Raw genomic sequence first — 27,489 nt, forward strand, 5'->3', positions numbered from 1 at the left:
CCAAAAGTCCGTTGTTCAGGAGACATCCTTACCTCCTCGTACCTGCACGGCCAATGCCGGTCGAACAAGCCCAGAACATTTAATCATATTCCTCCGGTATTACTTTAATTATTAAGCTTCGTCGGCACTCGCCTGTCATCCCGCCGCCCCTTACTCCGAAATCCCCGAGGCTCCCCTCGTTTTCTGCCCCCGTCTAAACGACGTGCGTCTTAGTGACGGCTACAGAGCACAGATTTGCCGTGCCATTATGGACATTACGTGACCGTTGGAGACCCGTCGGGGAGGAACGGGCTCGGCCTAGCTGATCAATGATTTTGCATGCATAGAAGCTTGGAAGAATCTGGAGCAGAGTGCGAGATGCCGGGTGGCATGAAGCAAGCAATGCAGGCCCAGCGGTCGATACCCTCCTCCCTCTTCGGCTGTAGAAAAGGTTGAATAAGAATGAAGAAGGTGGCAGCGGACAGACGTGAGCCAAATCATCACCGGGATGATACGAGACGCACGACGCAGGAGTCTGTCTGTCAAAGTTTGTACACTATTGTTGAATTGGTAGTTTCTTGCCTATTTGCAAATGCTTGCTGCATCTCGTGCCCTCTTGCACAGATACGTCGTTCGAATCCCTCGAGTACATGCCCAAGTGCCTATTAGGCACAGATATCACACCCAAATGGTAGCAAAATATCAACACGCCATCGTACCGAAAACACACCTCCCCTAGACGCCAAGCAAATATCAACACATGGTCCCATTTCGTACATTCCATGACATGAATAACAAAACACACATCGCTCTTCAGGTTGAACCACCTCAAGACCCATTGGCAGTCGACTGCTCGGCCCGGACCTTGGCGTAGGTGGCCTGCGAGTCGAGGCACTTAGCCGTCAGGTGCGTCACGGGCCACACGGCCGCCTTGCCGAGGCGGTAGGCCGCAATGCGCAGGACCTTCGTCGCGAAACCGCCGTGCCCGTCCATCGACGGGGTCCACTCGCCGCCAGGGCCATCCAGGTTGCCTCCTGCGGCCTCGAGCTCCCTCTGCAGCTCAACCGACGTCAGAAGCTCTTCAATCTTCTTGAGGAGCTTGACGTCCTCGTCCTCGAGCAGCATGATGGCTGGCACCTGCGTGTAGTCCACCTCGTCGTGACCCAGGATCCCCAGGTAACCCCCCACGCGGTCCTGCAGCGTCGCCACCCACTCGGCCAGCACCTGCGCGCAATCAAACAGGCACATGGCCGACTGCAGCGGCAGATCACGGTCATTGGAGTTGCCAAACGTCAAGTCCAGCTTGTCCCACATTGTCAGCGAGTCCGCCGCGAAGAAGGCCGCCTTGCGCAGATGCCTCTCCCGCCGTGACGCCGTCGAAGTGCTTGGGCTCCCGACGTTGTTCTGCTGATCCTGAGCCATGCCCTCACCCGTTGAGCTATTCTCGGACCGGTTGTTCCCCGTGGATTCCGTGCTGGGCAGGTCCTGCTCCGCGTTCTGCGTCACCTCGAGGCCATGCGCCATCTCCTGCGCCATCCCGTCCCAGTCCCGCAGCCAAAACTTCTCCTTCGACCGCGCCATGTTGACAAACAATCGGATGTACGCCAGATCCAGCAGCGGGATGCAGTCGGCTGACAGCGGACCCAGGCCAAAAGGGTTGGGCCGCTCCAGCATATGCTTGGGGTTGCTGGCCCAGGCTGCCTGCCACGCCTTGAGAGCGGGCTCAATGTGTCTGTGCATCTTCTCCGTCTCCTCGTTGGTCCACACCTTCTGGTGGTGCCGCTGTCGCGTCTCCCAGATGTAATTGTGGAGGGCATTGATTAGGACCAGGCAGCCAAACGTGCTGGGCTTGAGGTCTGTCTGGGGAAGTTCCTCCGCCTCGAAAGCAAATCCGAATCCCTGCTGCCTGCCATTAGCCGCGGGCATCTGCTGCTGCTGATGGTGATGCTGCCTCTCATTGGTCCGCAGCAACTCTCCGAGGGCATCGTGGAAGGAAATGCGGTTGTGGTTGGCCGCCGTGGCACCTCCTATGGCCGCAAAGGCCGTGCTGGACTCGGCCGAGAAAAATTCCTCGTCCGAGGGGAGGTCCAAGAATATCTCCGAGTTAGTCAGGGCTGGCGTGTGGTTGTAGGCCGACACCAGCAGGCTCGACATCGTGAAGACACAAAACAGGGTACGCTTGCGTTCCTCCATCGTCTTCCATCGCAGCCACTCCAGCTGCTCCTCCTTCTCCGTCTTGATGTTCCAGGCGCCATCATCCGTCATTAGCGTGTCCTGGCCGTTGGCGTGCCCCATCTGCACAGGCTTCAAAAGGTCCGCGGCATGTGCCAAGCTAACCAAGGCGGCGCAGTGGGTCGATGCGATATCGCCCGCCGTCTTGTCTCCGCAATTGTGGCCGTAGACAACGTTGAGGAGCATAGCCTGAACAAGCCACACTGGCGTATGGGAGGGGCTCTCCTGAGATTGGCCGCTGTAATCGGTGCCCATTGTGCTCCTGCGCATGTCAGCCCTGCGCACGTCGGCCTTTCGCCGCTCCTCGAGGTAGTAGAAAATCATCTTCTTGGCCATCTCGAAAATCTCCCGGGACTGCTTATGTTCCAGCTCGTAGAGCGCGCCAATAGCGGCCATGGACAGGATCAGGCACCCACTGCCGCCTACACCGTTGGTGCGCCCATTCTGGGACGCATGTGGGTCAAAAGATAAGGTGGGTATATGCAGGAAGGGCCTATGGGGGTGGAAATAAGTGAGATAGGCTCCAACAAAACGCTGCAAGTCCTGGGTGCTGGGCACTTCCGTCTCCTGGCTGGAACCGGACTGGTAGCCGGGCGACTGTGGCGAGCCCTGTGACGTGAGCGAGTATCTACGGGTGCCATAGGGGATGCCCTGGGATAAGGCGTTCACGATGGTGGCCCGCGTGGCATCTGTAATTGTGGTTACGGGTGAGGCGCCATGGTTTCCGCCGCTGAGGGAGGGCGGGGTCTCCGGGCCGACACTGAAGCCTAGAGTTTGGTTTATGTTTTGCGTATTCAGCGCCGACACGGCGGATGGGCTCAACGAGCTCATGGAGGGAGGGGGCGTGGACAAGTACGGGTCATTGGTGGTCTTTTGAGAAGCTGGCTGAGGTGACAAAGGAGCCCCGTTGAGGAGGTCCGGAAAGACTGACCCACTGAGATCCAACGCAAAAGGATTCGGCATCTGCGGCGGTCCCATCAAGGAAGATTGCCACATGGCGCTCGTCCCGGCCGGCGCCTTGTGGTTCGATCCATCCAACATAACATCGCTTATCCCGCTCTGGCTCGTCGTACTGATGGCCGACGGGCTCGACTCGTCTAATACCACATTCTCGTTCTGAAAGGACATTGTATTCTCGAACCCCGTCAGCCACGCAAAGTCGTCATCCAGCGAGTGGCTCGAGGGCATATCGCCCAGCGATGGGCCAAAGGGAGATGTATGGTCCATGCCCATGGAAGGTGGCGAGGTATCGTTGTAGTGGAGGGCGTTGGGGTTAATGGTGGAGGCCGACATGGCCGAACCGAACATGAGAGTCTCGAGGTCGAAGTCGGGGTTGAGCGCGGCCATGGGCGGCGCCGTCCGCAGCCCGTTGCTGAAATCATTCGAGTTATTCTGCGCCGTCTCGATCTTGAGGCCGTGATGCGATCCCCTGTGATTCATGGCAGTAGCCATTCCGCCAAACGTATGATCGAAACCGTGGATCGGAAGACCCGCGAGGCTGGGGTGACGGTTGTGGCCGTGATGGGCTTGCGGAACCCTTGGCGGGGCCACCGGAGCGTTGGCCGCCGCAATCATCTGCATCGCGGTCTGGTCAACATGACTGATGGTGTTAGCCCTGGGCCTCATCGAGGCAGCCGAGCCATTCGATCCGGCAGCGTTGGCGACGCTGTTCTTGCGGGCACGGCTCTGGGCGGGCGTGCCCGTCGTCGACTCGCGGCGGTTTCGGGGGCGCGAGGACGGGGTCGACGTCTGATGGAGCTTCTGCTGGTGGCGCAGCAGCAGGTCGCGGCGGGCGAAGCATCGTGCGCATTCGGGGCACTCGAAGGGTTTCTCCTTTGTATGGGAGCGCTCGTGTCGCTTCAGATGCTCCAGGCGAGCAAAGGACCGCTGGCACGTGGCGCAAACGTGCGGCCGAGGCTTATCTGTCTTTGGAGGAGGGAAGTTGGGCGCCGCCTTGGCAGCGGTGTTGACCGTGATCGACGAAGCTGGGTCGGGAATGTCAGCAGCGCCACCAAAATTCAGGGCCGGAGCAAGAATGATCTGGGTTCAATCCATGGTCGAGGGAAGAGGCATCGCGATGGCGGGGAGCCTCGGGTCGGGCTGAGGAACAGGAGGGGCACAATTGACCGCATGCAGGCAAGCATGCATGGCGCGGGGGGTTGTTTTTGCTCACCAGAGTCGTCGGCGTTGTTCCCAGCATTGGCGCCGGCGTTGGAACCGGCGGCAACAGCAGAGCCAGACATGATGTTGGATGAGCGTGACACTCTGGCGCCAGAATCGTTCATCACCATGGCAAACGGATTGTCGCAGGCAGGAGCTGCACGGAGGTGTTGAGAAGGGAGAGAGCGAGATTGGGGGGCTGTCGAGCTGGGCTGGGTCTGGTGCGGGCCTGGAGCGGGCCTAGTCCAAGGAAGCTCAGTTGATTGGGCCGTGTGCTTGTTTCGTCGCCGTGGGGCAAGAGATGCGCAGCGACGCTGGGCGTTGGTGGCCGGAGTGCGACAGGGCGACGTGGTTCGGTGCTGGTCAGTCAGACTGCGTCTCACGTCTCAGTCTGCGGCTGCGACCGAGTCTGAAGTCTGGAGTCTGGGGCCGGAAAGCGGTGGCGGTTCTTCTCAAGGACTCAGCCGAGAGAGATACAAAACTGGAAGGCTGGCAGCGAGCACATGGATGCGTCCTTGCTCGCAGGGCTGAGGCTTTGGGCGCAAACGTCGCAGCGAGGTACACGAGGCAAGCACGCGAGGGTATGTAAGCGTAAGGAGAGCGTTGCGCGTTTAAAAAAGCCCCATTGGCCAAAGCAATCAAGCAATGCTGAGAAGAAAGTGAATGAGTTGCTCGGCGGTTCTAAGAAAAGAGAGGGTGAGAGAGAAGAGAGAGGTCCAAAGCATGGGGAGAGAAGGGGACCAGAGGGTACATCAGGCCGGACTGGTCTAGTCCGACAAGCTGTTGCGCAGGGCAGGTCCAGTGGTGCCATTTGCCGCTGACGGGCGATGGCGAAAATGCAGCGCACCAGTAGCCCAGCGCAGTTGCAGCCAGTGCCAGTGCAGCCAGTGCAGCCAGTGAAGTCAGCGACCCACCGTGTGCACGCACAGTGTGGATAACATATTACCCACTCCAAGTTGGCAGGTACCGTAGCTGGAGCTGGGGGGGTACCTACCTTCGTACGGGCCCGGGGTACGACGACCTCCCGCCCATCCATACCTACCTCGCAACCTCGCCCCAAGCCCAGCAGTTAATACTGCAAGCCATCGCCAACCGGCCGTCTGGCCGAGTTGCCAACCTGGAGCCCACCAGCCGGCATGACCAACCTGAAAGTTTGGGGACGCCATCGATGGGACCCTGCAGAGATACTAGCGGATTGCCAGCGGCTCAGGTGCATCTTCTCCGGCGCAGTTTGTTTCGCGGTTGTGCAAATGTGCCAATGTACGAATGGCTGCCCATCTCGGGTTGGCTGGGCTGAGTCGAGACAGGCGAGCTTGACTGTGACGAGCCTAGCCTTTGCGGCCTGCATCAGTGCATCCTGGATACGACGCTGCCCTATTCCCGGACCGACTTCTGAATTGCACAGGGCACAGGCGGCTGTTCCATCGTGACCAGCGAATATTCCTGTGTCCGTTGATTCCCCAACCTACATAGGAGACTCGACGACGTCGTACGGAGTCCCCGACACAAACAGCATGTCTATGCTGACCCCTTAGCAAGATTCCTTTGGTCAGGCTGGCGAGGTGGCGGAAGAGGAATGAGACCCCGAGCCGGCCAACAGAACATTTGCATGGTCCAGCCATGGCAAAGACGTGCTTACAGACATCACGGGACCAGAAAGTGAGCGCGACCCTGGGCGGAGCCGGGGGGCCGTTTTACGAGTCTCTTGGCTCTTCCCACTGTCCAACAAGATCACACGCCGTTGAACAAAGGATTCAGCCCTTTGCCACGACTCCACGACACGTCTCAATTGACTTTTTTTTTTTTTGCGTGGGCCTAAGTTAGCTCTGACTGATAATCCCAGACTACCAGATGTCTATTTGTTGTTACCACTTATTCGTACGTACATAGTAGGTCTGAGCCATTGCCCTGGCTCCAGGTCCTCAGCCGACTAGTAGAAGCGCCGAAGGCGGTGGCGGCACCATAATAATAGTACATAAGGCTGGCTGGTACGAATACGCCCCGCTAGGAGTTCCAGGTGACCAGCCGGCTAGATCCAAACATTTTTTGAGATCCAGAACGCGGACGCCATTCACAGCAATTCGCCTTCCAGCTCTGGGCGTAACCGGCGCATTGACGGGAAACATCATCTCCATCGTCATAACGCCCGTGGCTTTGGTCAGTGCCAGCGTGACGTGACGTTGCACAGTGTCAGATCGGGGCCAGTCTACAACAGCCTTGCCCAACCGGCTCTCGGAATTGTTTCATCAGCACCGACGAGAGAACTGCGCTTTCAAGCTCCGGTGCTGGTGTGTCGTCGCATCGAGCCGAGCCAGATGCCTGCCCGAGCGGCTCAAGTTTCCTCCTGCTCCTTTGGCCTGCCCGCCACAGCACATATTTATCATGCAGCTGGCTATATGGGTTTCGCCGGCTTGGCTTGGCTTGCTTGGTCACTTATAATGGGCTCCGGCAGGCCATTGCACTGCAGATCTGCGGCTTTTGAAAGCCGTCACCCGGTCTGATTCTGGAGCACTGCTGGGTCCCAAAGCCGCAGCATCTTGGTCGATCTGCGCGGTCGAGGGTCGAGCTCTCGCACCCGTTGCAGGGGCTCTTCTGACCTTATTTGCTGCTTGCCGTGCCTTTATGCACCGCTAGGCTACTCTGCCTCTTTGACGCTAGCGCCAACATCCGCGACGTGGTCGTGGGGAGCGAGATGGTGGGCTGCCTCGTCTTTGTTGCGCTCCACGGGAGCGATGAGCTCGCAAGTTATTATCAGTGTCCACTTCCCGCTTCAAATCGCGGGTATCGCGGAGGGCGGGAAGATGGCCATCTTCTTGAGGCTTCTGGAATCTCGAGCGGACAGACTCTACCTTCCAGGTTGCCTTAGGTGTAACAGCCTCAGACGATGCTCTGCGCCCAGACCTAGTAACAGCGAGAATGGTCCGTCTGATAATAATCAGTGTTGTCTCGAGTAAGCAAGCTACCTATGACTCAAAGCTCCCAAGCACATCCAGAACGGGTACGTACCTACCGATATCGTCCAAGCTGTCTCAGCCCACCAATTGAGACGGTTCCTGAGCGGTGGCACAAGAAGTACGGAGTACCCTGCCTACTGCAGCACCCATCCGTATCTCTGGGCGGGACGGCTTTGCGCGGATGGAACGTCGAGGTCACGGCAATGGCTGGAATAATAGTGGCCACCCACTTGGCATCTGATATTAATTATTATAGCTGCCGAGATACTGCTTATGCATAAATCACCTGGAAATTCTTCGGCAGCGGTTCATCAATTTATCAATCACACTGCAGGCAAAGCAGGCTACCATCCTGGAAGGCGGCATGGGCGGGCAGGCAGGATGGAAGGTGAGATACCTTAAGCAAGGCAGGCAGGCAGACAGGCAGACGGCAGAACCGGAGGCGGCCACAACCGCGGGGACTGTGCGCGGTTTTTCTGCCAGCACTGTTCCACACCGACCTGCAGCTATGCCTGTCTCGCCTGCACGCCATGCCTTGGAGCCAAGCCAGCCCACCCAACAAGCCCACGTTGACCACCAACGTCCAACGACATCACACGCTGTGCATGTTTCGCACCCTTCGCCCTGGGCAAAGCCGCCGGGAGCTCTCCATGGCATTGGACCACGGATAATGGGTCAATGGAGAACTCTGGAGAAAGAGTGCAGAAGATCCACCTGCATGTCAAGAGACCCATCCTCACCACGACGAATCGTATCACCATGCTCAGATCGCACCTCGCCCTGGGCCCACGGCTTCTGGAACAATTAGCGCCAGTTCGACCCAGAAGCTCACGGGCCCCGGTGGACTGTGGGTTGTGGGATGCTTGGGGCGAACCGTCTCGCGCCCCTTTGGTCCCCTAATCGGCCACCCAAGGCAAGTTTGAGGTGCGAAGGACGTAGCGAGGCGGCGGAGGGCCCGCCTGGCTCCCGTCGCGGATCCCGTTTCGGGTCGCTCACCGCCAGATCCAAGCCTCATACGAAACAGAACCACCACCAAAGGGCCATGGAAAACGCCGTTCGCATGCCGGCGGCGACATCGAGCAATAGGGCACGCTGGAACAGTGCAGCGAACGCCCAGCAAGGGCCAACACACGAATGGGGTATCGGCGGCATAATGACGGGTCAGCCACCCCCTGTCCAACACACAACAGGCCCCTGATTGGGCATTTTCCCGGTGGTCACAGGATCTATTTGCCACGCCGTGCTGCCTGGCCCCCGAGACCTGTGGCCCTGTCAACTGGCAAACTCGCCCACCCTCCAGCGGCCGGTGGAGCCCTCGCCGGACAGGGACCATCAAGGACCGACGACGACAGCCTCGTCGTGAGCCTCCGGTGTGCCCTCGGTTCGCGGGATGTCGCCCCTTGGCAGCCGGATGCGGACGGAAATCCGATCGTGAATGAGATGCATCGCATCCAGAGGCCGCCAGTTTCTTTTAACGATGAAGTTTCGATATGGCCTTTATTCTTTTTGCCCGGTACGTCTCCTCAAGGCAGGTACCTACTAGAGGGCGCCGGAGCCTACCCGATACCATGAACTTCGGGTCCGTCAGAAAAGACACCTCCGGCGTCGAAGTCTATTCAATCAAGGATGATGAAACAATTTCTGCGCTCTTTTTTTTCCCTCGGCTTGGCAAATACTACTAGTACTGCAGTTGCATTGCGGATATTATCTTCACGACATACATACATAGTCGCCACTAGGGTATGGGTCAGCATGGATACAGAGAATGAGCGCTCGCCAACAGTATCCTATCCAAGACTACATATCCACCCTATTGTCGACATTTGCCTATTAACATTCTATCAGTGTTCGAGATTTATTCTTTGTAGCCCCGGTCAAGAACTGCTCTTCAAGTGCGCAAGAAGTACCTGTCAAAGTGGTATTTCGAATTCCTATCGCTGTTGATTTGGTTATTCAAAAGCTTCCGGCCGACAGTGATTCCTCGTCAGTCCCGAGATGGATCGCGACGTCAGAAACAAGACTAATCAGCTAAACCCCGGACACTTCCCCCATTGCGCTCAGTTTTCGGACTACGGAGTACAAGAGGCGATATTTTAACCGAAGTCCACGAAGCTCCGAGCTCGGCCAGCTAATGGACATTAATAAAGAGACCAAGCGCATTTCGCGCCGTTGGTTGTCCAGATGCTCAAAGCACGACAAACTAATAATATTACCTGAATCTAGAGTAGAAGTTCGCTGTTAGACTATGCTCCTAGGCGGGTCTACAGAGGATTTACCAGCGTATTCGGATCACAAATCTAGAAGTGTTCACGATATCCGTATTCTGTGACCTGTCTCAGATCGCAGGATTGTTTCATGCGATGGCCGTAGTCAACGCCCGGAATTATCGGGGTCCGCTGGCCAAGCTTTGCTCCGCGTCACGCCCTGGATGATAGGCTAGGGGTTATCTGAGAGGCCGCCAGGAGGACCATCATTAAAACCGTTTTTACGGTCCTTTGGTCGGCAGTTTGAACTCACCACTAATACTACCGCCACTGGGTTTGTAAGACGGAACTGCCCTTGTCCACTTAGTCGCCTGGCGCCTTTCGTCACTGCACAGCGATCATCACCAGCAACCTGTTCACATCGCTCGGACTGCGCTTGAACAGCGGTAAAATATGGACATTCTCTGGAAACCCGACGATCAGTCAGGTGCTCGAGAGATTCAGCGTTGAGGACCCACTGAAAGCTGGGGCGGAGAGGCTGGTGCCAATAATGGGCACTGTGGCTCCCCCCCAGGGGCCAGGAAGGCCTGTCGATTTCTTGGGTCGGGTTATTTGCCCACGGGGAACGGGAGTGAGTCGGGACTCGACGGGCGATTGGGTAAACGGTTCTGGTTAGCACCGAAAGCATTCTTTCCGCACGGTGCCGAGTCAGGAGGAAGAACGCTATCAACAGCTAGCTCTTCAGGAGCCTGTCCGAGTGGAAGGGCGTTGTTGGGCTGTCCTGCGGTGGACAACTGAGGTTCTTGGGACATGACACCACCTCTCACGAACTGCTGTGCAATTCGGGGCTATTATGTGCTGTTGGGCTATGGTGGCTTTGCAACTGGAGGTGCGGGAATCAGCCAGGTGCGAGAGAAAGTCAGTTTGGGCTGGCGTGGTGGTTGTCAAATGTCGAGTACCCCTGGAGGTTGGGGTACGAAGCGTTATTGCGTTCTCCAAGCCCTCGAGTTGCACTACGGATACCCACCTCTCGAAGCTTACGGAGCACTAATGGGCTGGGAAATTACCAAGAGAGGCTGGGGCGCTCCTCGGTCATCCCTATCACCTTGACAAATCCTCTGAGATGTCATCGCGCGATGTGAACTGGTGCTAGGAGTATCCGTACTGGGGCCAGAGGCGCTCCAACCTTCCAAGACGAGAGCGGCCCATCAGCCTCGGTGGGAATTTGGACCGACGCCATCAACAAGTTCCCAGTCGCGCGGGCTGGGAAATGGGTTGCATTGCGGCCAGGGTCCTGGTTCGCCGAGACGCTGACTCGCTCGAGGGACGCTTCACCTTGGCCGAAGGTGCTGGACTTGGGCTCAAGTGCACACACCATCTCGCATCCCTGGCTTCCCCGGATTTTGACCCGAAGTTTGATAGCCCACCAACGCCCCCCGAACGCACTGGAACGCTGGGGTAGCGTATTGTCCGTTACGGGGAACTTGGATGGGAAGCTCTTTGACTGTCGACGAGCTTCGCGCGAGGCAATTGGGTACAGACACTGGATTTGGAATTTATACGGCAAGCATCTGAGCAGCACTTTTACCATTTTCTTTGGCAAAGGTGGGAGAGGAGCATGTGTGCTCCCTCGAGCCACAATACAATGGTGCTTTTCGGAGATATCCCAGTTCACACCCACTCACAATAGTCGGGCTGCATCGCTGCTAGCAGCATTGGGCTCTTTCATTGGAGGTGGTACGGACGGCCCCCCGAGGCATGACGTTGGAGCTAGGCCGTCTGATCACACGGGAGCTGCGTGGCGTGGCCGGTACGCCACGTCGCCAGCGGCAGGCGGCGTTGCGGCGTGCGACAACATTGGACATGGGGGATTACACACGCTGACAATGCTTGGTCCTCGCGACGCCACGCTGCGGGTTTGGCTGAGACTTGTCCAAGGTTGTTGCCGAGCTTGCCACTGACTTGTCGACTGCGAAAGCGTAAACTAGACGGCCAGTGTTGCGGTGACCATCTGATACTACTACACACTGACAATGAACAGGTCATACATCGTTCAAGGCATTTTGGGTTTGTCACTCTTTGTTCGTGGAAAGTTCCACAGAGGCAGCCACGAGCTCCATTCCCACCCATTTGCGGAGTACATGTGCTCACAATACGGAGTACATATGAATCCAATAATAGCAAGCCCACGCGGCTTTGGGAATACACTGGCATGCAGGGCCAATAGTTGCGGGACGGAATAGAGTCCCGCGTCCTCTTTTCCCGCGGTGCGCTTCGAGAGAACTGCGACGATTTCGCGGCCACGCAACGGCTGTGGCAGTGATTCAGTGAGGATTCCATCGCCAAGCACCGAGTTGGATGGTCATCAACTAAAGTGAGAAGAAGGGGTGTGGAGGACTCGGTGTCGGTGCTGGTGATGTCAGTCGACGGTGGCCGGAGGTATCCAAAGGCTGGACAGGCGGCTCCTCGATTTCGAGGACGGGTACGACGATGGGACTGGGCGATCAGGGTCTTGGTGAATTGCGAATGACCTTTAGAAGCCGCATCTGCATCCTCCCTAATGTTCGATGGAAGGATCCACGAGATGACAAAGAACGTCGGACGGTGGAACACGACAGCGCGGCTGGACGCTGGCGCATGCTGTGTCGCCCTGAGTGGAGGCTCTATGTGGCAGGCCGGTAGGGCATATTCTTGCAAGTGCAAGTGGTTTCTCCGACTCTTGTCTGGGGGATGACATGTCGGTTCTCGAGTCTTTGGAGTTGAGCGACGCTGGGCTTGGGGTTGTGGGTAAGACTCACAGTTCCTGAGCCGAGTGACCTGCTTGATTCCTTGAGGCACCATGGGGTCTCTGATGAGACTCAATTGCAGGCGCTTATTTGACTTGGACGTGTCTACCTTGTACAGCTTGAGATGCCCCGGCGTGGGCTGGCTGAGCCTCAACCACCAAGCCATGGTGAGCTCGACACTTGCGGCCGTGCGGGTATTTTTACTAAAATAACATCTGGCCAAGTCTAAGACATCCAAGCCAAATGATTGACCACTGGGAACTATCGTGGCTAATGTCAGTTTGTCCGGTTTTACGCGCCGGCCATGGCGGTGACCAGGCGGTAATCAGGGCGCCAGCAACCAGCACCAACGACGTCATTTGAAAGGGATCCTTGGCGATCGGGATGAAACCAGGTTTTGACAACGCTCTTTGTCCGGCTGGAGTTTGACGATCCTATATTTGCCATTGGGTATATGAATATTCTTTGTTATGCTTTGCGAGGACTGCTCATTCTCTGCGGCTTTTCCTTGAGCTGCAACATGAAGACATTATATCAAACAACACTCGCAATCCTCTCCATCGTCACACTCCCTCTTGTCGCCGCCGAAGCCGCCATCGTCACCATCACCGCCCGTCCTGCCATACCCTCAGCCGAACCCCAGTTCCGCGACTGGGACGTCTTTACCTCGGCCGTCCTCAACAGCACCAACACCTTCCGCGCCCAGCACAACGCCAGCGACCTCACCTGGAATGGCACCCTCGCCGATTTTGCCGCATCCTACCTCGACGGCGACGACCTCCCGGACTGCGAGGTCAAGCACTCGGGCGGGCCCTACGGCGAGAACCTCGCAAAGGGGTACCCCAACGTGACGGCCAGCGTGGACGCGTGGGGGGACGAGCGCGAAGAGTACGACTGGGGCGACGCGGAGTTCTCCAAGGACACGGGGCATTTCACGCAGCTCGTGTGGCAGAACACGACGGATGTTGGGTGCGGTAGGCGGTTGTGTGGCGAGCAGGGGTGGTATCTCGTGTGCGAGTACTGGCCGCGGGGGAACGTGGAGGGCGAGTTTGACGAGGCCGTGGGAGAGGAGGAGGAGGAGGGGGGCGTGGCGGGTGTATTGAGGGCATCGCCGTGGCTGTGGGTGGTGGGTGCGGCGGTTGGGATATCTATTCTGGAGACGGGACTTCTGTGATGCCATCGGCGGAGGGAAGGGAAGGGCAAACTATATAGAGGATGGGTTTTATTATTATTAGGTCTTCGTCATAACACGAATGCTCTGATTTGTAAAGAGGATAGAGATACAACGCTTTACTATGAATATATCGTCGTGTGATGCCTCCTCCAAGTGCCTGGTACTTAACATGGGCTATGAGACGATCACCTAGATATCTGTATCGGCATGGATCTTCTGATCAGGATGAGGGCATACTCAGCTCCAGCCTACCTGTTCAAGGGGATGTAGAAGGAATCACATGGGGGAAGAAGACTCGTGTGGGTGTCAACGTGCCAAATGAGCTCCATGTGCTTGTAAGTAAAGTCTCTGGGACTACCGTACAGGACGAGATATGCCGTTTTGATGATGGCCGTGACGCCAGCGCTGGAAGAGATTGGTCAAATACAGTCGCCGTCCAGGGGTATTCACCACTCAGGGGGAATCTACTACTCAGCGATAGTTGGTCACTCACAAGATGCTCAGAACCATGGAGACGGCAATGCCCATTTTCGAAGCCTTCTTCAGCCCGTGAAGCTTCCAGATGATGAACCAAAGAACCAAGGCTAGGGCAAAGTCACCGGCGATTGAGTATGCTGGGGTAGTTTCCTACATTAGCCCCTGGACTCTCAAACCATGAAGATACCCATTTATTCCTTCATGGTGTAACCTGACCTGACATACCGGCTATGGTAAGAGCCAAGTTGAACAAAGATATCAGGGTCCCAACACTCTGACTCGGCGCCTTGCACCCACTACGTGCGTGGGTCTTCGCAGAGCGCTAACGCGAAGATGCTGACCAGCCCGCGCAGGACGTTTACCGAGACGATGACAGCCCGGAGCCCGACGCGGATCCAAGTGCGTACGCCCAGGAGCAGCAATGCCACAGAAAAGGTCGTCTTCCCTAGCGCACACGCCGTCAGCGCCAGCGGCTGCGCGACAAGGTCCATCAGCGACACGTTGCATGCGCTGCGGCGTCTCGGTCGCGATGACCACGTCGAAAGGGTGGTCTAGGCTACGTGGCGTGGCAACGTCAATGACAGCTGAGTAGACGATGAGGAGGATTTACCCATGCTAAAATTGTCGGTTTACTATGCTCGTGAAGATTCCCTGAATATAGGACGGAGTGGGATGTATATGTAGACAGTGAGGATCATACCATGGTCCCCGCGACAGGTATATCGTCGGCGCCAAAGATTCGTCGAATCTCCAGCATGGTGTAGCATCACAGACGTAAAACAAAGAGGCTGATAGCCGTAGCCGACCAGAGGATTTATCTGGGAGTTGGGCCGCCCCTGTCTGCGGCGACCCAGGCTGGGCCAAGGTTGTCGATGCTATTGCCATTCGCAGCCATGTTTATGCAGAAGGCATTCTTGGCCATTTTTCTTCTGAGATTCGTTCTTGGGCGCAATTCCCCTCTTTCTTTTCCCCCTCTTTGCTTCTTCCTCTGTAGTGGTTGATGGTCATTCTAGTTAAAGAAAGGGGGACACTGACCTACACAGTAGACAAATGGAGGCTAGAGGGGGCCATCATCACAAGGGAACCCCTCCTTATTTAAGACCCATTGCAGAGTACGTATGAAGCGGGGATTGCTGTGACTGGACTCGCTGGATATGCTAGCCGTTCTGGGCGTGTTAGACATGAGGTTGTGTATTTAGTTAGACATCTGGGACGATCGAGCACTTCGGCCGTCGGATGGAGTCTGAAAAACACAGGCTAATCCCAATCTGCTCCCTCCTGCGGCCGACCTCTGCTGCATTTGGACGCTATGACAGTCCCTAGTACCCTACCCCAAGTATATACTCGTACGAAGTACGGAGTACTATGGTGACATCAAGAAGCGGGGGATCCACAACCTGTTAATACGTGTATATCCGTACCGAGCCCACCTCTTCTGCGCCACGGATTTTTCATTGCGACCTGTCGCACATCCATCACCAGGGTGGCGGTGGTCTGTGTCCCCGACTTTGAGAAATAGAGCGGGCAAAGATGAACCCAGCACGCCTGCTTGACCTCGACAAGTTGGCCAGTTTACGTCAACGATGGACAGACACGGCAGGGGCGTAGCAGTCCTAAATAACTAATCAACTACCGACAACACAGGCGCTCAATGCCCACGCGATTGTCTAATTAGGGCGAAGTACCAGCCGAGCTTGTTCAGCGGCCCACAGAATGATTCACCCATCGTCACCGGGGCAGTAGCACTGGAAATCTGCAATATTATGCGGCCCAACCCTGGTTGGCTTCTCCCGCCTCCCCCCTCCCGGGTCGAGAGTAGTCATAACTGCCGGGGATCTTGTTTCTTGGCGGAGTCTGTGTCCGAAGACTCCAAGCAAGTGACCAATCCAAGAGGCCACCAGGACTCTGGTGTTGATATGAAGTACGTACCATCCCTCTGGGAAAATGGGTCCCTTGGCAACCTTGAAGTCGATCAGCAAATAAACCCTCTCGGTACTCGAGGGTCTCCAGACCCTCCAGCCGTACTTATTACTTCCTGTCCGTGTAGCCTCCCCAGGCAGCCAGCCAGTCCCATCACCACAGCGCCACCTCCATTCAAGTCGTCTCGGCCGCTTGCCCTGAATAGCCATCGTCCATACGCTAAGCATCAGCTCGAGATCTCGTCACAATCAAACTATGGTCACCGGCGGATACGCCCAAGCAGTCGGCGCCTACGTGCTTTCCACTGTGGGCGCCCTCCTTGTCGCCAGGGTCATCTGGGAGCTTGCCTTCTCGCCACTCCGCAAATTCCCCGGCCCCTTGCCCTCTAGATTTACCAACCTCTGGCGTATGCGCACCGTGCTTCTCGGCAATGCAGATGCGCATCACCGGGAGTGGCACCGCCGGTACGGGAGTGCCGTTCGCGTGGGGCCCGATGCCGTCATGCTCAACGATCCGAACCTTATTAAGACCGTATACACTGTCAAGAATGCATGGAAGAAGGTGGGTGAATTGCAGCCATCCCGGATAGGGGAGTGTTCGCGTGCGTGGATGCTGATGGGCGGCGCCAGACTAACATGTATCGACCGAATGATGTCGTCGGGCCGGATGGGACGAGGCACCCGAACCTGTTCAATACCCAGGATGACGAGTGGTACGACAGATATAAGCGTCCAGTAGGCGGATTCTTCTCCCTCTCCAAGGTTCTCGAGATGGAGCACCACGTCGACGAATCCATTGAAAAGTATCTTGATAAGCTGGAGAAGACGTTTCTCAGCGAAAAGGATGTTAGCGATACAATCATGATGGATGAGTGGCTTGCCTTTTGTAAGTGGTATTGAATAGGTATCCCTGGGGGGTTGATCCGTGCTGATGATACCATTACTAGTTGCCTGGGACAGCAACATGAAAATTACCTATGGTCGCCATTATGGCTTTATTGAACAGGGGCAGGACGTCAGCGGCCTCATCAAGACGTCCAAGTCGGGGGTCAAGTACTTTGGGATTGTGAGTCGATCACCGCGGAGTAGAAACTGACTTGTCACACTGATCCCCGAACAGCTGGCCCAGATGTCATGGCTCGACGACTGGCTCGACAAGAATCCTATCTGGCGCATAGGCCCTGGATTCCTCGTCGACGCCCTGAAGTTCACTATCCGCGTGGTCGGCGAGTACCAGAAGCAGCTCGCCGATGTCGCCAAGGGTAGTGGCACTGCACCACCGGCGGGCCACCTCCTCGAGCGGTTTGTCAAAACCAAGTCGACGCATCCGGCCATTGTCGATGACAATCAAGTCATCAACTACACTCTGCTTAGCGTCGGCGGCGGCGGCGACACCACGGCTGGCGCCCTCCGTGCTATCGTCTACTACTTGGCCAAGAACCCGTCCACCTACGCCCGCCTCAGTGCCGAAATTGACGCCGCGAAGCTCCCCGTTCCCGTCTCGTGGAAGGCCGCCACCGCGCTGCCGTATCTCGACGCCGTCATCCGCGAGTCCATGCGCCTCAGCCCGGCAGTCTCACTTATGCTCGAGCGGTACGTTCCCGACGGCGGCTTTGACCTCCCTGACGGGCGCTTCCTGCCGGCAGGCACTAGGGTGGGTATGAATCCAGCTGTTACAAACCGCAGCACCGAAATCTTCGGCCCAGACACAGACTCATTCGTCCCCGAACGCTGGCTGCGGCGGGATGGCGAGTCGGAGGATGAGTTCACCACGCGGTCGAAGCGCATGAATGACATTTTCGACTTTACCTTTGGCGCGGGCAAGAGAATCTGCATTGGGCGCAACATTGCCAAGCTTGAGATTTACAAGCTTCTTCCTAGTCTGTACACCCTGTACGATGTAAGTGGTTGCCTCGACCCCAGTACCCCGTCCATCCGGCATAGGCTAAACGTTCTCCAGCTCAAGCTTGTTGACGCCGCACACGAGTGGAAGTATGAAAACTATTTCTTCATTTACCAGAGCGATATGCCTATGATCCTTAGTCGACGGAAGTAAGATGCTGTCTGTAAGTGTTCGGGGGCCACTTGTCAATGCACAATGTGTGCTGAAGGTTCCTGTTTGCCAATGTACGGGAATGAGGGGGATGAGGGGGACGACCGCCCTTGTTGGGTTCAAAATATCTGTAGGTGAATTTGCGTTCAGATAAAATTTGAAATTCAATACCATCTGAGGGATTGCTGTTTCCGAAGACTCTCGTTGTCTACACAGACTGCAGACTACTGGCAAAGAGTCTGCTTCGAGTGGCACTTGGCGGATGATGGTGCCATGGTTGTCTGCAGAAAAAGGGTGCTGAGCAGGTTGGAGGGCTTAGTTTATTGCGCACTATTGCGTAGTACTGCGCTTGGTAGATTCCCACCTTCTGCGCAACCCTCCCTGCGTATGCTGAGAAGCCCACTGTATGATTCTCTGTGAAAGTGGTTGAACATCTTTTGAGAGTGCTAGAACGGACTTGGTGTGAGGAATAATAACGTTCGTGTTGATCTGCTCAAGGGCCGAGGCCCCCTTGGACAATGGCTGGGTCAAACTTGGTCTTACTTGCCTGGCCCGCTGGAAGCTACCCGTGTCATGGTATCATCCTGTTTCTCTGGCTTATCCCATGTGCAAACGTGCGCAGCTCAGGCTCGAACGATCTAGTCCGAGCGTAAGTGGAGATTCGTGGGCGGCGTGGGCGGCACCAACCAACAACAACAAACTGGAAGGCGGATGCTCCCACCGCGGAGATTCGGGTTGTTTGATGTTGCCGCCGACAGTCTGGTGCCGCATTGGCCCAATACCTAATGAGCTATAGATCTTAAGGAGAAGCTGTATGCAAATATCTTGGTAAGGCGCATCTGTAGCTGCTGACCGTCAGATTGGCGATGCTGTTAGGTTATGGTGAGCCTCAAACCTACCTTGATTTGTTGGTTCTATACTTGCAAGGATCTATGCTTGTTCATCATTGAAACACCTTGACCAGGAATCAATGGGTGGGTGCAAGATGAGCCCCCTTTGTTGGTTCAATGCCCGGCCTTGGAGACCTTGTTTTTTCTTATCTCGTCCTACAGCGCCCCTCCATTGAGATGATGCGTGTCAGCGATCATGACGAAGCAACACTGCTCGGCGTGTTTCGTGCCCCGGTCGCCCTTTTAGTCGCGCGGGTAGTGTTGGCGTCTGCAAGTACGAACCAACAGAGAATTGTTGATGGCTGGCGGCGATTTACGCGCCTGGGCGAGCGGCGGGGGTCATGAAGACCTCGTGGTCTCCCACAGCGAAGGTTGGGCAATTGGGTTGCAAATCCAATCCATCGACGAACTTTGAGATTGATGGGAAAACGATTCCAGGTGGCAGGAGGAATGCACGGGGCAGTTAAAGTGGTTGATGTTGGAGGGAAGGCGCGGTTGACGGGTGCAGTGGCCTGGCTCTGTACAACCTGCCCAGGTGGAAAGCACGCGTTTGGGGAGCACAAGGAAACAGCCACCTTCACGCTGTCCATGCTGTAGATGACTCCCTTCCTCCAGCAGTCGACCCTATTTTGGACCGACCAATCCACCGCCCCTTGGTCTGCCAGGGCCAACATGAATCCGCTATGGTTCCCTCGACTGGGGGATGGCAATTGGCAATCGTTGGCGCTTAGCAGCCGGCTGATTGGTGTCCCAGCTCTCTGGACACCGCGAGACGCTGGGGTCGCATCGAGGCCCCATGGATGCATGTCCTCGTGCTTCGTATATGGCACTTGTTACTTTGGTCGAAGCGTGCTCCTCGTCTGCTTCGTTGCCTCATGGCCCATGGCTCATCGGTACTTAAAGCCAGACAGGCCAGAAACTGCAAGGACAATTATCACAACAATTCCTATCGAGATTCACATTTTGCGATTGAGCAAACTTCGTTAGATCATCATGGTGAGCTCTCCCTCCTCGCACTCCTGTTCCCATGAAGCGGTAGAATTGGCTGACCGATGATTTAGTTATTCCACAAGCCGCACCACACCAATCCTGGGCCCCGTCCGACTGGCCCGGAATCCCCGTTGGACCCGTTCCCCCAGACGTTCGCCAACCCAGCCGTTTGTGAGACCGACGGGAAAGGATCACTTGGACTGACTCTCCTACACTCCCCTCAAGAGTCAGAGGTCGATCTCATTTTTGTCCATGGCCTGGGAGGCAATTCAAAGAAAACATGGACCAAGGACTCACTGCTGTCTCATTTCTGGCCCCAGGACTGGCTGCCCCGAGATTCCGCCTTTGCCAAAGTGCGCATTCATACTTACGGCTACGAGTCGCCCACTCTGAGGGGAAGGCGAAACATCTTGGACATTCATGATTTCGGGAACCAACTTTTGGCCAATATCAGCTCATCGCCATATATTGCCCATTCCAGCACTCGCATTGTCATTGTCGCCCACAGCATGGGAGGTCTCGTGTCGAAGAAAGCTTTCATTATGGCCAACCAAGACCCCATGCTCAGGGATCTGGCCGGGCGGTTTGCCGCAATGTATTTTCTTGCCACACCGCACCGAGGCTCCGCCTTGGCAAATCCGCTCAACAGGTTTCTCAAGATGAGTTCCGAACGGGCCTATGTTGGCGATTTGGAATCAACGTCACAAGAGCTCCGAACCATCAACGACCAGTTCCGCCACTATACAACGAATCTGAAACTCTTTTCGTTCTACGAGACGCTGAACTCCAGCTATCTTGGAGGGCTCATTGTCGATTCGGAGTCGGCCGTCCTTGGATACCCCGGAGAGACCCAGATCCGCATCAATGCTGATCATCGATCTATATGCAAGTTTGAGTCGCCTCGAGATCCCAACTACATCCTCCTGAGAAACGCCCTTGCTTTGACGATGGTAGAACTCACCAGCTAGGGCTGGTGGAAGAAAGTGTTCCTGCGTTCTGATTAGCTCGGTATTAGAAAGATTTAGTACGGTTTAAATGGCGTATGAAATTGTGATAGGCATTCTTTCAAGGGGTTGTTTTGATTCCGTTTTTGTTTTTGTGTGTTGGGTCTCTTGAAGTATAAGCGCGCATGGTTCATGGGCGTCTTGGCTATCGGTAGTTAGTCGACGAAGAAATAACCTGGCGATGCTTTAGCAAATTTGTCTCCATGTATAGCGGACAGCCCATATAATCTCCGTAGGGCATATCCCACAGAAGTGACCCACTGCATACATTGGGGCAAGAAGTTCTTTAATGAGCAAAGTGACATAAAAGTGGCTAGTTTGCCTTTGGCTTGATGTCATTAGGGGAAAACATTCCCGAGAAGTGATGCTTTTGAAGCGCAGGTATACAGACACTTCTTGTTTCCCATTGCTGGCTGTTGGAGACGGGCGTATTGTTTGCAGGTAGAATCGAGGGGCACAATCGTGATCCGACTCTAACCTCCCAACTCCGGACCGGTGCTGGTGCCACGGAGAGCCTCAAAACTCTGCCCGGGTTCCGACAGCACAAAAAGAAAGAGGAAGGAACAAAAAGGAGGTGCAACCAAAAGGCAGAGACCACAGCCAGGAAGAGATTTATTGTAGCTCGAATAGCTCCCCTCCTCGCAACTTTCACACTACTCATCGTCGCTATCTTTGTCAGAGCTATCGTCCTCATCACTGCCATCCTCATCGCTACCGTCCTCCTCGCCATCATCCTCTGAAGTTGAGCTATCGTATCTTCTGGATTTCAAACCGCGGGAACCTTTAGAGGACCTTTTCTGACTCTTGTGTCCTGGGGTGGATTTCTTGGGCGGAGAACTTACTGCCCCCGCCGTCCGCGCAGAAGATGCATCAAGCGTGTACGAGTACTCGTCGTCGCGCCAGTTTTCTCGCTTGGCCATTTCCCCTTCGGAAGATCCGAGCGTTGTGATGAGATACTCATCAAACTTCTCGTATCCCTCGGCCACGATTTCAAACTGTGCCTTTCCTAGGATGGTTATGGGATCCTCTTTCGCCTTGTTCATGCTCTCGTATTCGGCGAGGGTAATTGCCGTCTGGAATGCGTTGCGGATTTGCCTGATGGCGACTTTGATCAGCGAGTCTGTACGGAAAGGTAGGCCCGCCGCATTATACTGCGTAAGATAGGGGTGTGGCGGGTGGAAAACTCACCTTCCGTTCCATGGATCCCGATTCTTCTTCCGAAGATATCTGAAATTCTCCTTGGCAAATTGGATAAGCTCACTCCTCTTTATCTTGAAAAGGTAGCTGTTAGATCGGGCCTGCTCCGCTTTGGCACGCTCAATGAACTTTTTATATAGCTCGATAGTCACAGCGCGGTCCAAATGCGGGTAGAACAGCGACATTTGGATCCGAGACTTGAAGGCTGGATCTATGATACCCACGCGGTTGGTAGTGAGAAAAAGAATGCCACTGTAGTACTCGAGACTTCGAAGGAAAACGCTCGTAACGGCGTTGTGGTGCAGGTCGTGATTGTTTCGCTTCGAAAGGAAGATATCAGATTCGTCAAGGAGCAGCACGCAACCCCATTTTTGGGCCAACTGGAAGTTGTATTGAAGTCTTGTCTCGACCTCAGCAGCTGTCTCGCCGAGGTCACCGCAGGTGATAGGGAAGAGCGGCCTCTTTGTTTCATCGGCCACACACTCGGCTGTCGAGGTTTTGCCCACACCAGGCGGGCCATGTAAGAGAATGATCAATCCGGCACCTTTTCCTTTCACCGAATCCAGGCTTCGGCCTATGCCTGGTTTATCGGTGGGGTTGGCCCGCAGTGTCTGAGTGTTTTCATGGGTTCTGACCAGAGCTTTCACCGTGGGCTTGTGACTTTTAGGGAGTACGAGGTCGTCGAGCCTGTTTTCGAATACAACCTCGCGAAGATCTTCCACCCGAACTGTCGCCCATGTCCTAGACCGCAGGATGAAAGCGCGAACATAGGGTCGCATCAGCATCAATGCGTCTTCGTTTGTCACATCGTCCTTTCCGAGCGGCCCCACCATGCCGCCATTTGATTTAAAGAATTCCTCGGTCAGTAAATCGTCAAGTTTCCAGTCTTTCGAAACAATGTCTCCCCCACAACAGCCCTCAGATTCCATCTTGCACCAAGGAGGCTCGTAGGTTTCATACTTGTGCGTCCTGGTCAGTTGGTCTATCGATATTGGTTCCTTGGTCCGCCAATCGGGCCTGGCGTTTAGTGCAAGAGTAATGTCGACAATAGCCTGTCCATCAACTTCATAAGACGGCTCATCTAGAGTCTTTCCACGGACAGAAGTATGACAGAAAGAATCACGCGTCACTTCCATGAGCTTCCTTCCGCGACTGACAAACTTGGTCCGCAAATCTTTGGCTTCTGGGTCGAGTCGCAGGGGGTACACGGGCAATGACAAAATGGGCCGGCTTCCGTGGAACTCCCTGATTGCAAATGTTGCGAGCTCTGGCACATAAGAAGACCCGTCGGTCCCCATGCTAAAACAATCGATGGTGAAACTTTTAGCAAAAGAGACTTCTTTTTCTTCTTCTTTTTCTGCCTTATCTTTCTTGCTCGAGGACTTGTCGCGTCCGCCAGCCACACTGGCAACCATGAATGCATGGTCTTTGTTGCCCCGAGAGACGATCACTTCACCTCTGCAAAATAGATGCCAGAGATCTGCGTACTCAATGTCAACGGCTGTTCCATCCTTGATTTTTTTCCGGAGGTCGAAAGTAGCCTTGAGGTCGGTGTCGAAAAAATTGATGAGGAGTTTAAGGTCTTCAAGTAGATCTCTGTTGTCAAATCCTCGTTCTTCTCGTTTCGAGGCATTAAGTTGATTCTCGTCCTGGGAGGATTCATCCTCCTTTTTGACCAGAGACTTGATGTCCCCGAGGCTTTTCCTGATGGCGGTATCGTGTCGGATAAAGAACTTGAAAGGGCGTAAAAAGGTCACCGAAGAGTACAGCTTTTTCCCCTCAGTTTCAGAAAGTTTGAAAACCGGCAGGGAGCCACCAGGTATCTTTCTTAGGTGGATTATGAGCGGGAGAGATCTGATCCTCAGCCTGGCCGGTGTGCTAGATTCAAAATGCCTTTGCTGATCGCTCAAGGTGGCATCCATGTCGCCCCCCGTTCTCGGAGGTACTTCTTCTGCTTCTAAGACCTCTTCGATAGAGTTGGAATTGAAATCATCCGACAACTGAACCTCTAGTGCTGCTTGTTGCTGCAGAGGTCCTAGAACCAACTCTTTAGTGAGCTGGAAATCCTTCCTTCTTACTCTTCGAAGCTGGTGCTTGTGAGTTGGGTATTTTTTCTCAACCTTCGGACCCTCGATATCGCTGTTGAGTTTGTATACGTAGTTCGTTAAATTTTTCACTTCCATCTCCAGGGCCTCAATCCGTGCGGCCGTCAAGCTTTGGTGAAGAAGGGACTGGTGTGATCGCATCTTTAGACGACCTAATTTTCTCTCCTCTTCCAGTACAGTGTGAGAGAAGTCTTTGAACAATGTTGTACTGACCAAGTTTCTGGCTTTGCGTTCGTTTTCGTGTCTATCTTCCTCTTTCTCCAGAGCGCCGACATTGATAAGATCCAGAGCGGTCGAATCAGTCTGAGTAATAGCGATTGGACCCACAGTGTCGTTTGTAACCTGTTTGGTTTGTGACTGGTCCCCTTCCGTTGCTATAGTATGCTGCCTATTGCGGTCGTTTTGATCAACTAGCGATGTAGCCAGTTGATCCTGACCTTGAGCCGCTTTGGCTGACATTGCAACTTGGGGGTGGGGAGATTGTTCAAAGTTTGTAGTAAGAGGATGAGTGGGTTTGATTTGTCCTCATCCACTGCAATTTTAAGGGAGACTGAGTTTTGAGAGGAAGAATCAGGAGGGAGGAACGAGGCAATATGGGCGACCCCTCAACCCCTCTGTTCTTCCTCCCAGCCATGGATACAACCCGCATAAGAAGGCTGTGATATACGCACATGGGATGACGTTGCCATAGTTGTTGGCTCTTACAGTTGGGAGGGGGAAAGATGTTGCCGGGCAAAGTCGTGCACAGTGCGTACGTGCCTTTCTATCTTTCCTAGCCTAGTACTATATCCGTACAGATACTCTGTAATTAGTACCAATACAGTGTAACTAGTGCGACTGTGTATCTCTCCTGCGTCCCAACAGTGGCGGAGGTCACAAGATTCGGGGCTGCATGAAGGAGCGCCAAAGTGCACAACCAACAACCAAAAATTTATCCCCCCAGCCAATGATCCAGAAGTCTCTTGTTTTCTCTGCGACATGGAGTGCCTAATTGCGAGACTGCATATGCAAAAATGATGCAACCATTCTCTCGTGAGCCGTTTCCGTTCAGTGTGTTGCTTCAAGCCTAATGGAACCAGACTACCCCCCTTTTTTTTTCTTTTGTTGTTCACTGGCCGCCTGCCTGGCGTGCATGATGTGCTAGATCATAAATCTATTGAGCCCTTCTGCGTTAATTGTGACTCTTATGATGATCCTGATCCTTTGTTGATTAGCTTCTACCGCCATTAATGACATCGCTATGGATTTCGATGCACAGTGTTGCAAGAGGGATCGCTTTTTGAGCTCCCGCGATCGACATCCACCTAATGAAGCTGCGACGTTTATAGAGAACCACGCTGAGCCTCCTGGTCAGCCCGCCTTTGTTTTTGGTGAGCGAAGCAGTGGCTATGTTTCTGCCGACGAAGCCAGCCAGCGACAGAAGGAAAGGTCAGACCGCTGTCTTTGAAGCTGCACTTGAGAGTGGTAATTATAAGGCAGGCAGGCTAATTTCTTAAGTAGTCAGGAGATGTGGAAGGAGGTGGACAACGAGAAAGAAATCGTCTTTGAACTCTTGGAAGGGGTTCAGAAGAAGCTCCGACGCCAATCCGACACTCCAGAATATATCAGCGCTCCACCTGTCGACTTGCGAAAATGTGACTGGACACAAGTCGTCGAGGAGGTTCAAAAGACAGCGCGGTGGTGGAAGACGCGACCAAACAAACAGAGAGAGACCAGGATTCTGATTGACAAGATAAGCCGTAACTCAGCTGCCTTGGAGAGCTGGTTGAAGCTTTTGCCCGGGGGGGATTACGCATCAAGGTTAGCCCTTCTAATTGCCGGCCTCCTGTCCAAATTTCTAACAAGAGAAAACACAAAGTATTTGCGGAGTATTCACAGTGGCGGTAACCGTACGTTAAACACTACTTTGTTTTTTGTTTGGCCTACTTGGTTTGTCCAGTCATATCTTTAACTCGAAAATCGCAGGCTGCCAAACAATACGGCAAGGTCAAGGAGGAAATCTATACCGCCCTGGCCAAACTGCCGAGAATACTAGATAGTGCCAAGACATACGTCGATATTTACCGCCAAATCCGGAACCAGTCCCTCGAGAGACGAACATTTGAGCTTTTCAGGACCATACTGACCATGCTACGTCACGTCCTTCTATTCTTCGCTGAGTCCAAGTATCGTATGTCTGGTCATCCCTCCAAACAAAATACTTGAGTACCAGACTGATGAGCCCCATAGAAAAGGCATGGGCGAGCCTGGTCAAACAAACCCAATACAAGGAGGAGTTGCAACAGAGCTTGGAAGATATTCAGGCTTGCGCCCGAGACGTCAACGAGGAAGCCGCCCATTGCCAGGCACGTGTCATGGTTGAGGTCCGTGAAACCTCTCAATACCAGTCGCGTATCATGGTCGACATCCATGACATGATGCGACATCAAGTCACGTCTCGGGATAAATACATTAGGAGCTTGCATAAGCTTTTGCTCACACATCCTTCGCTCAGGCTGGAGCGTTCAGGTGAATATCTCTCCCTCTCCCTTGTTGTCAGATTCAGTTGCCCTGATCCACTCGCAGTCTGCCACCCGGCAGCGAAGCATGTAGACCTGCGGCAGGATCCTTCCACACACTTCGCCCCTTCTACATACACATTCCTTCAATACAGCTGTGTCCTGCATCTCAACTAACACAGCGCTCTAGAACTTAGGGACTTGCATACCACAGCCCAACTTGATGTTACCGGCTACGACTGGGTAAATGCAGATTGCCTGCTCCCGAGCGATGACGAAGGGATAAGCATGGGCAAGATGTCCAAGTCTTCCAATGGACGGAGACGCTCCCTCCCTGACCCAACAGAAGTGGAGGTCAAGATGCGAAGGCTCATGAAAAAACTTCAGTATAATCCAGAGTCGATATCTCAAGACGTATCCTCATATCTTCAACTTGGGTATCAACTTAATGACAGAGCAAAGGCCAGAGCAGAAGCCATGATCAGGGATGAGAAGTTTGCTCGTTTCATTACAGAGAGCTCATCATCAACTTATCTCCTTGTTAACGGGCGCGACGATCTTGTTTCTGCAAACAGCATCTCCCCCCTAGCCATGGTCCTTGCGAACATGTTTCCCCAAGAGGAGCCGCAGACGGCCCCCGTCTTCACCATTGGGTATTTTTGTGCCGCCCACAATTCATCCCCCCTCATCTACCCCGAGGCAGTTTATAATGCGTCGGCAATTAGCATGATGGCGAGCCTCGTGTGCCAGCTACTTTCCCAGCTGAAACACAGAGACATCCCGCTAGATCTGACGTTCCTGACCGGCTCCATGTGGAAAGCGGTAAAACGACCTGGACCGCAAATACTCTGCACAATACTCGAAGGG

At 54.5% G+C, this 27,489-nt stretch overlaps 5 protein-coding genes across 5 annotated transcripts; 3 read left to right on the forward strand and 2 right to left on the reverse strand.

Moving 5' to 3' along the window:
- Positions 1-807: 807 nt before the first annotated feature.
- On the reverse strand, positions 808-4,454 carry ACO1O0_007745 (uncharacterized protein; the record flags this gene model as incomplete). The annotated part of the gene is made up of 2 exons (XM_083197113.1): positions 808-4,196; positions 4,385-4,454. The coding sequence occupies 2 exons, from the start codon at positions 4,452-4,454 to the stop codon at positions 808-810; spliced, it is 3,459 nt and encodes a 1,152-aa protein (XP_083046581.1).
- Positions 4,455-12,835: 8,381 nt separating this feature from the next.
- On the forward strand, positions 12,836-13,489 carry ACO1O0_007746 (CAP domain-containing protein; the record flags this gene model as incomplete). The annotated part of the gene is made up of 1 exon (XM_083197114.1): positions 12,836-13,489. The coding sequence occupies one exon, from the start codon at positions 12,836-12,838 to the stop codon at positions 13,487-13,489; it is 654 nt and encodes a 217-aa protein (XP_083046582.1).
- Positions 13,490-16,141: 2,652 nt separating this feature from the next.
- ACO1O0_007747 (cytochrome P450) lies at positions 16,142-17,941 on the forward strand (the record flags this gene model as incomplete). The annotated part of the gene is made up of 5 exons (XM_083197115.1): positions 16,142-16,447; positions 16,516-16,771; positions 16,833-16,951; positions 17,006-17,785; positions 17,846-17,941. The coding sequence occupies 5 exons, from the start codon at positions 16,142-16,144 to the stop codon at positions 17,939-17,941; spliced, it is 1,557 nt and encodes a 518-aa protein (XP_083046583.1).
- Positions 17,942-19,821: 1,880 nt separating this feature from the next.
- ACO1O0_007748 (esterase/lipase family protein) lies at positions 19,822-20,786 on the forward strand (the record flags this gene model as incomplete). The annotated part of the gene is made up of 2 exons (XM_083197116.1): positions 19,822-19,824; positions 19,890-20,786. 2 exons carry the CDS (start codon positions 19,822-19,824, stop codon positions 20,784-20,786), a joined length of 900 nt encoding a protein of 299 aa, XP_083046584.1.
- A 689-nt stretch (positions 20,787-21,475) lies between these two features.
- ACO1O0_007749 (ATP-binding protein) lies at positions 21,476-24,202 on the reverse strand (the record flags this gene model as incomplete). The annotated part of the gene is made up of 3 exons (XM_083197117.1): positions 21,476-21,917; positions 22,011-24,043; positions 24,197-24,202. The coding sequence occupies 3 exons, from the start codon at positions 24,200-24,202 to the stop codon at positions 21,476-21,478; spliced, it is 2,481 nt and encodes an 826-aa protein (XP_083046585.1).
- Between the last annotated feature and the right edge of the window lie 3,287 nt (positions 24,203-27,489).

Source organism: Amphichorda felina, assembly GCF_050947745.1.
Source record: "Amphichorda felina strain 45539 chromosome Unknown scaffold_8, whole genome shotgun sequence".
NCBI classification, from domain to species: domain Eukaryota; kingdom Fungi; phylum Ascomycota; class Sordariomycetes; order Hypocreales; family Bionectriaceae; genus Amphichorda; species Amphichorda felina.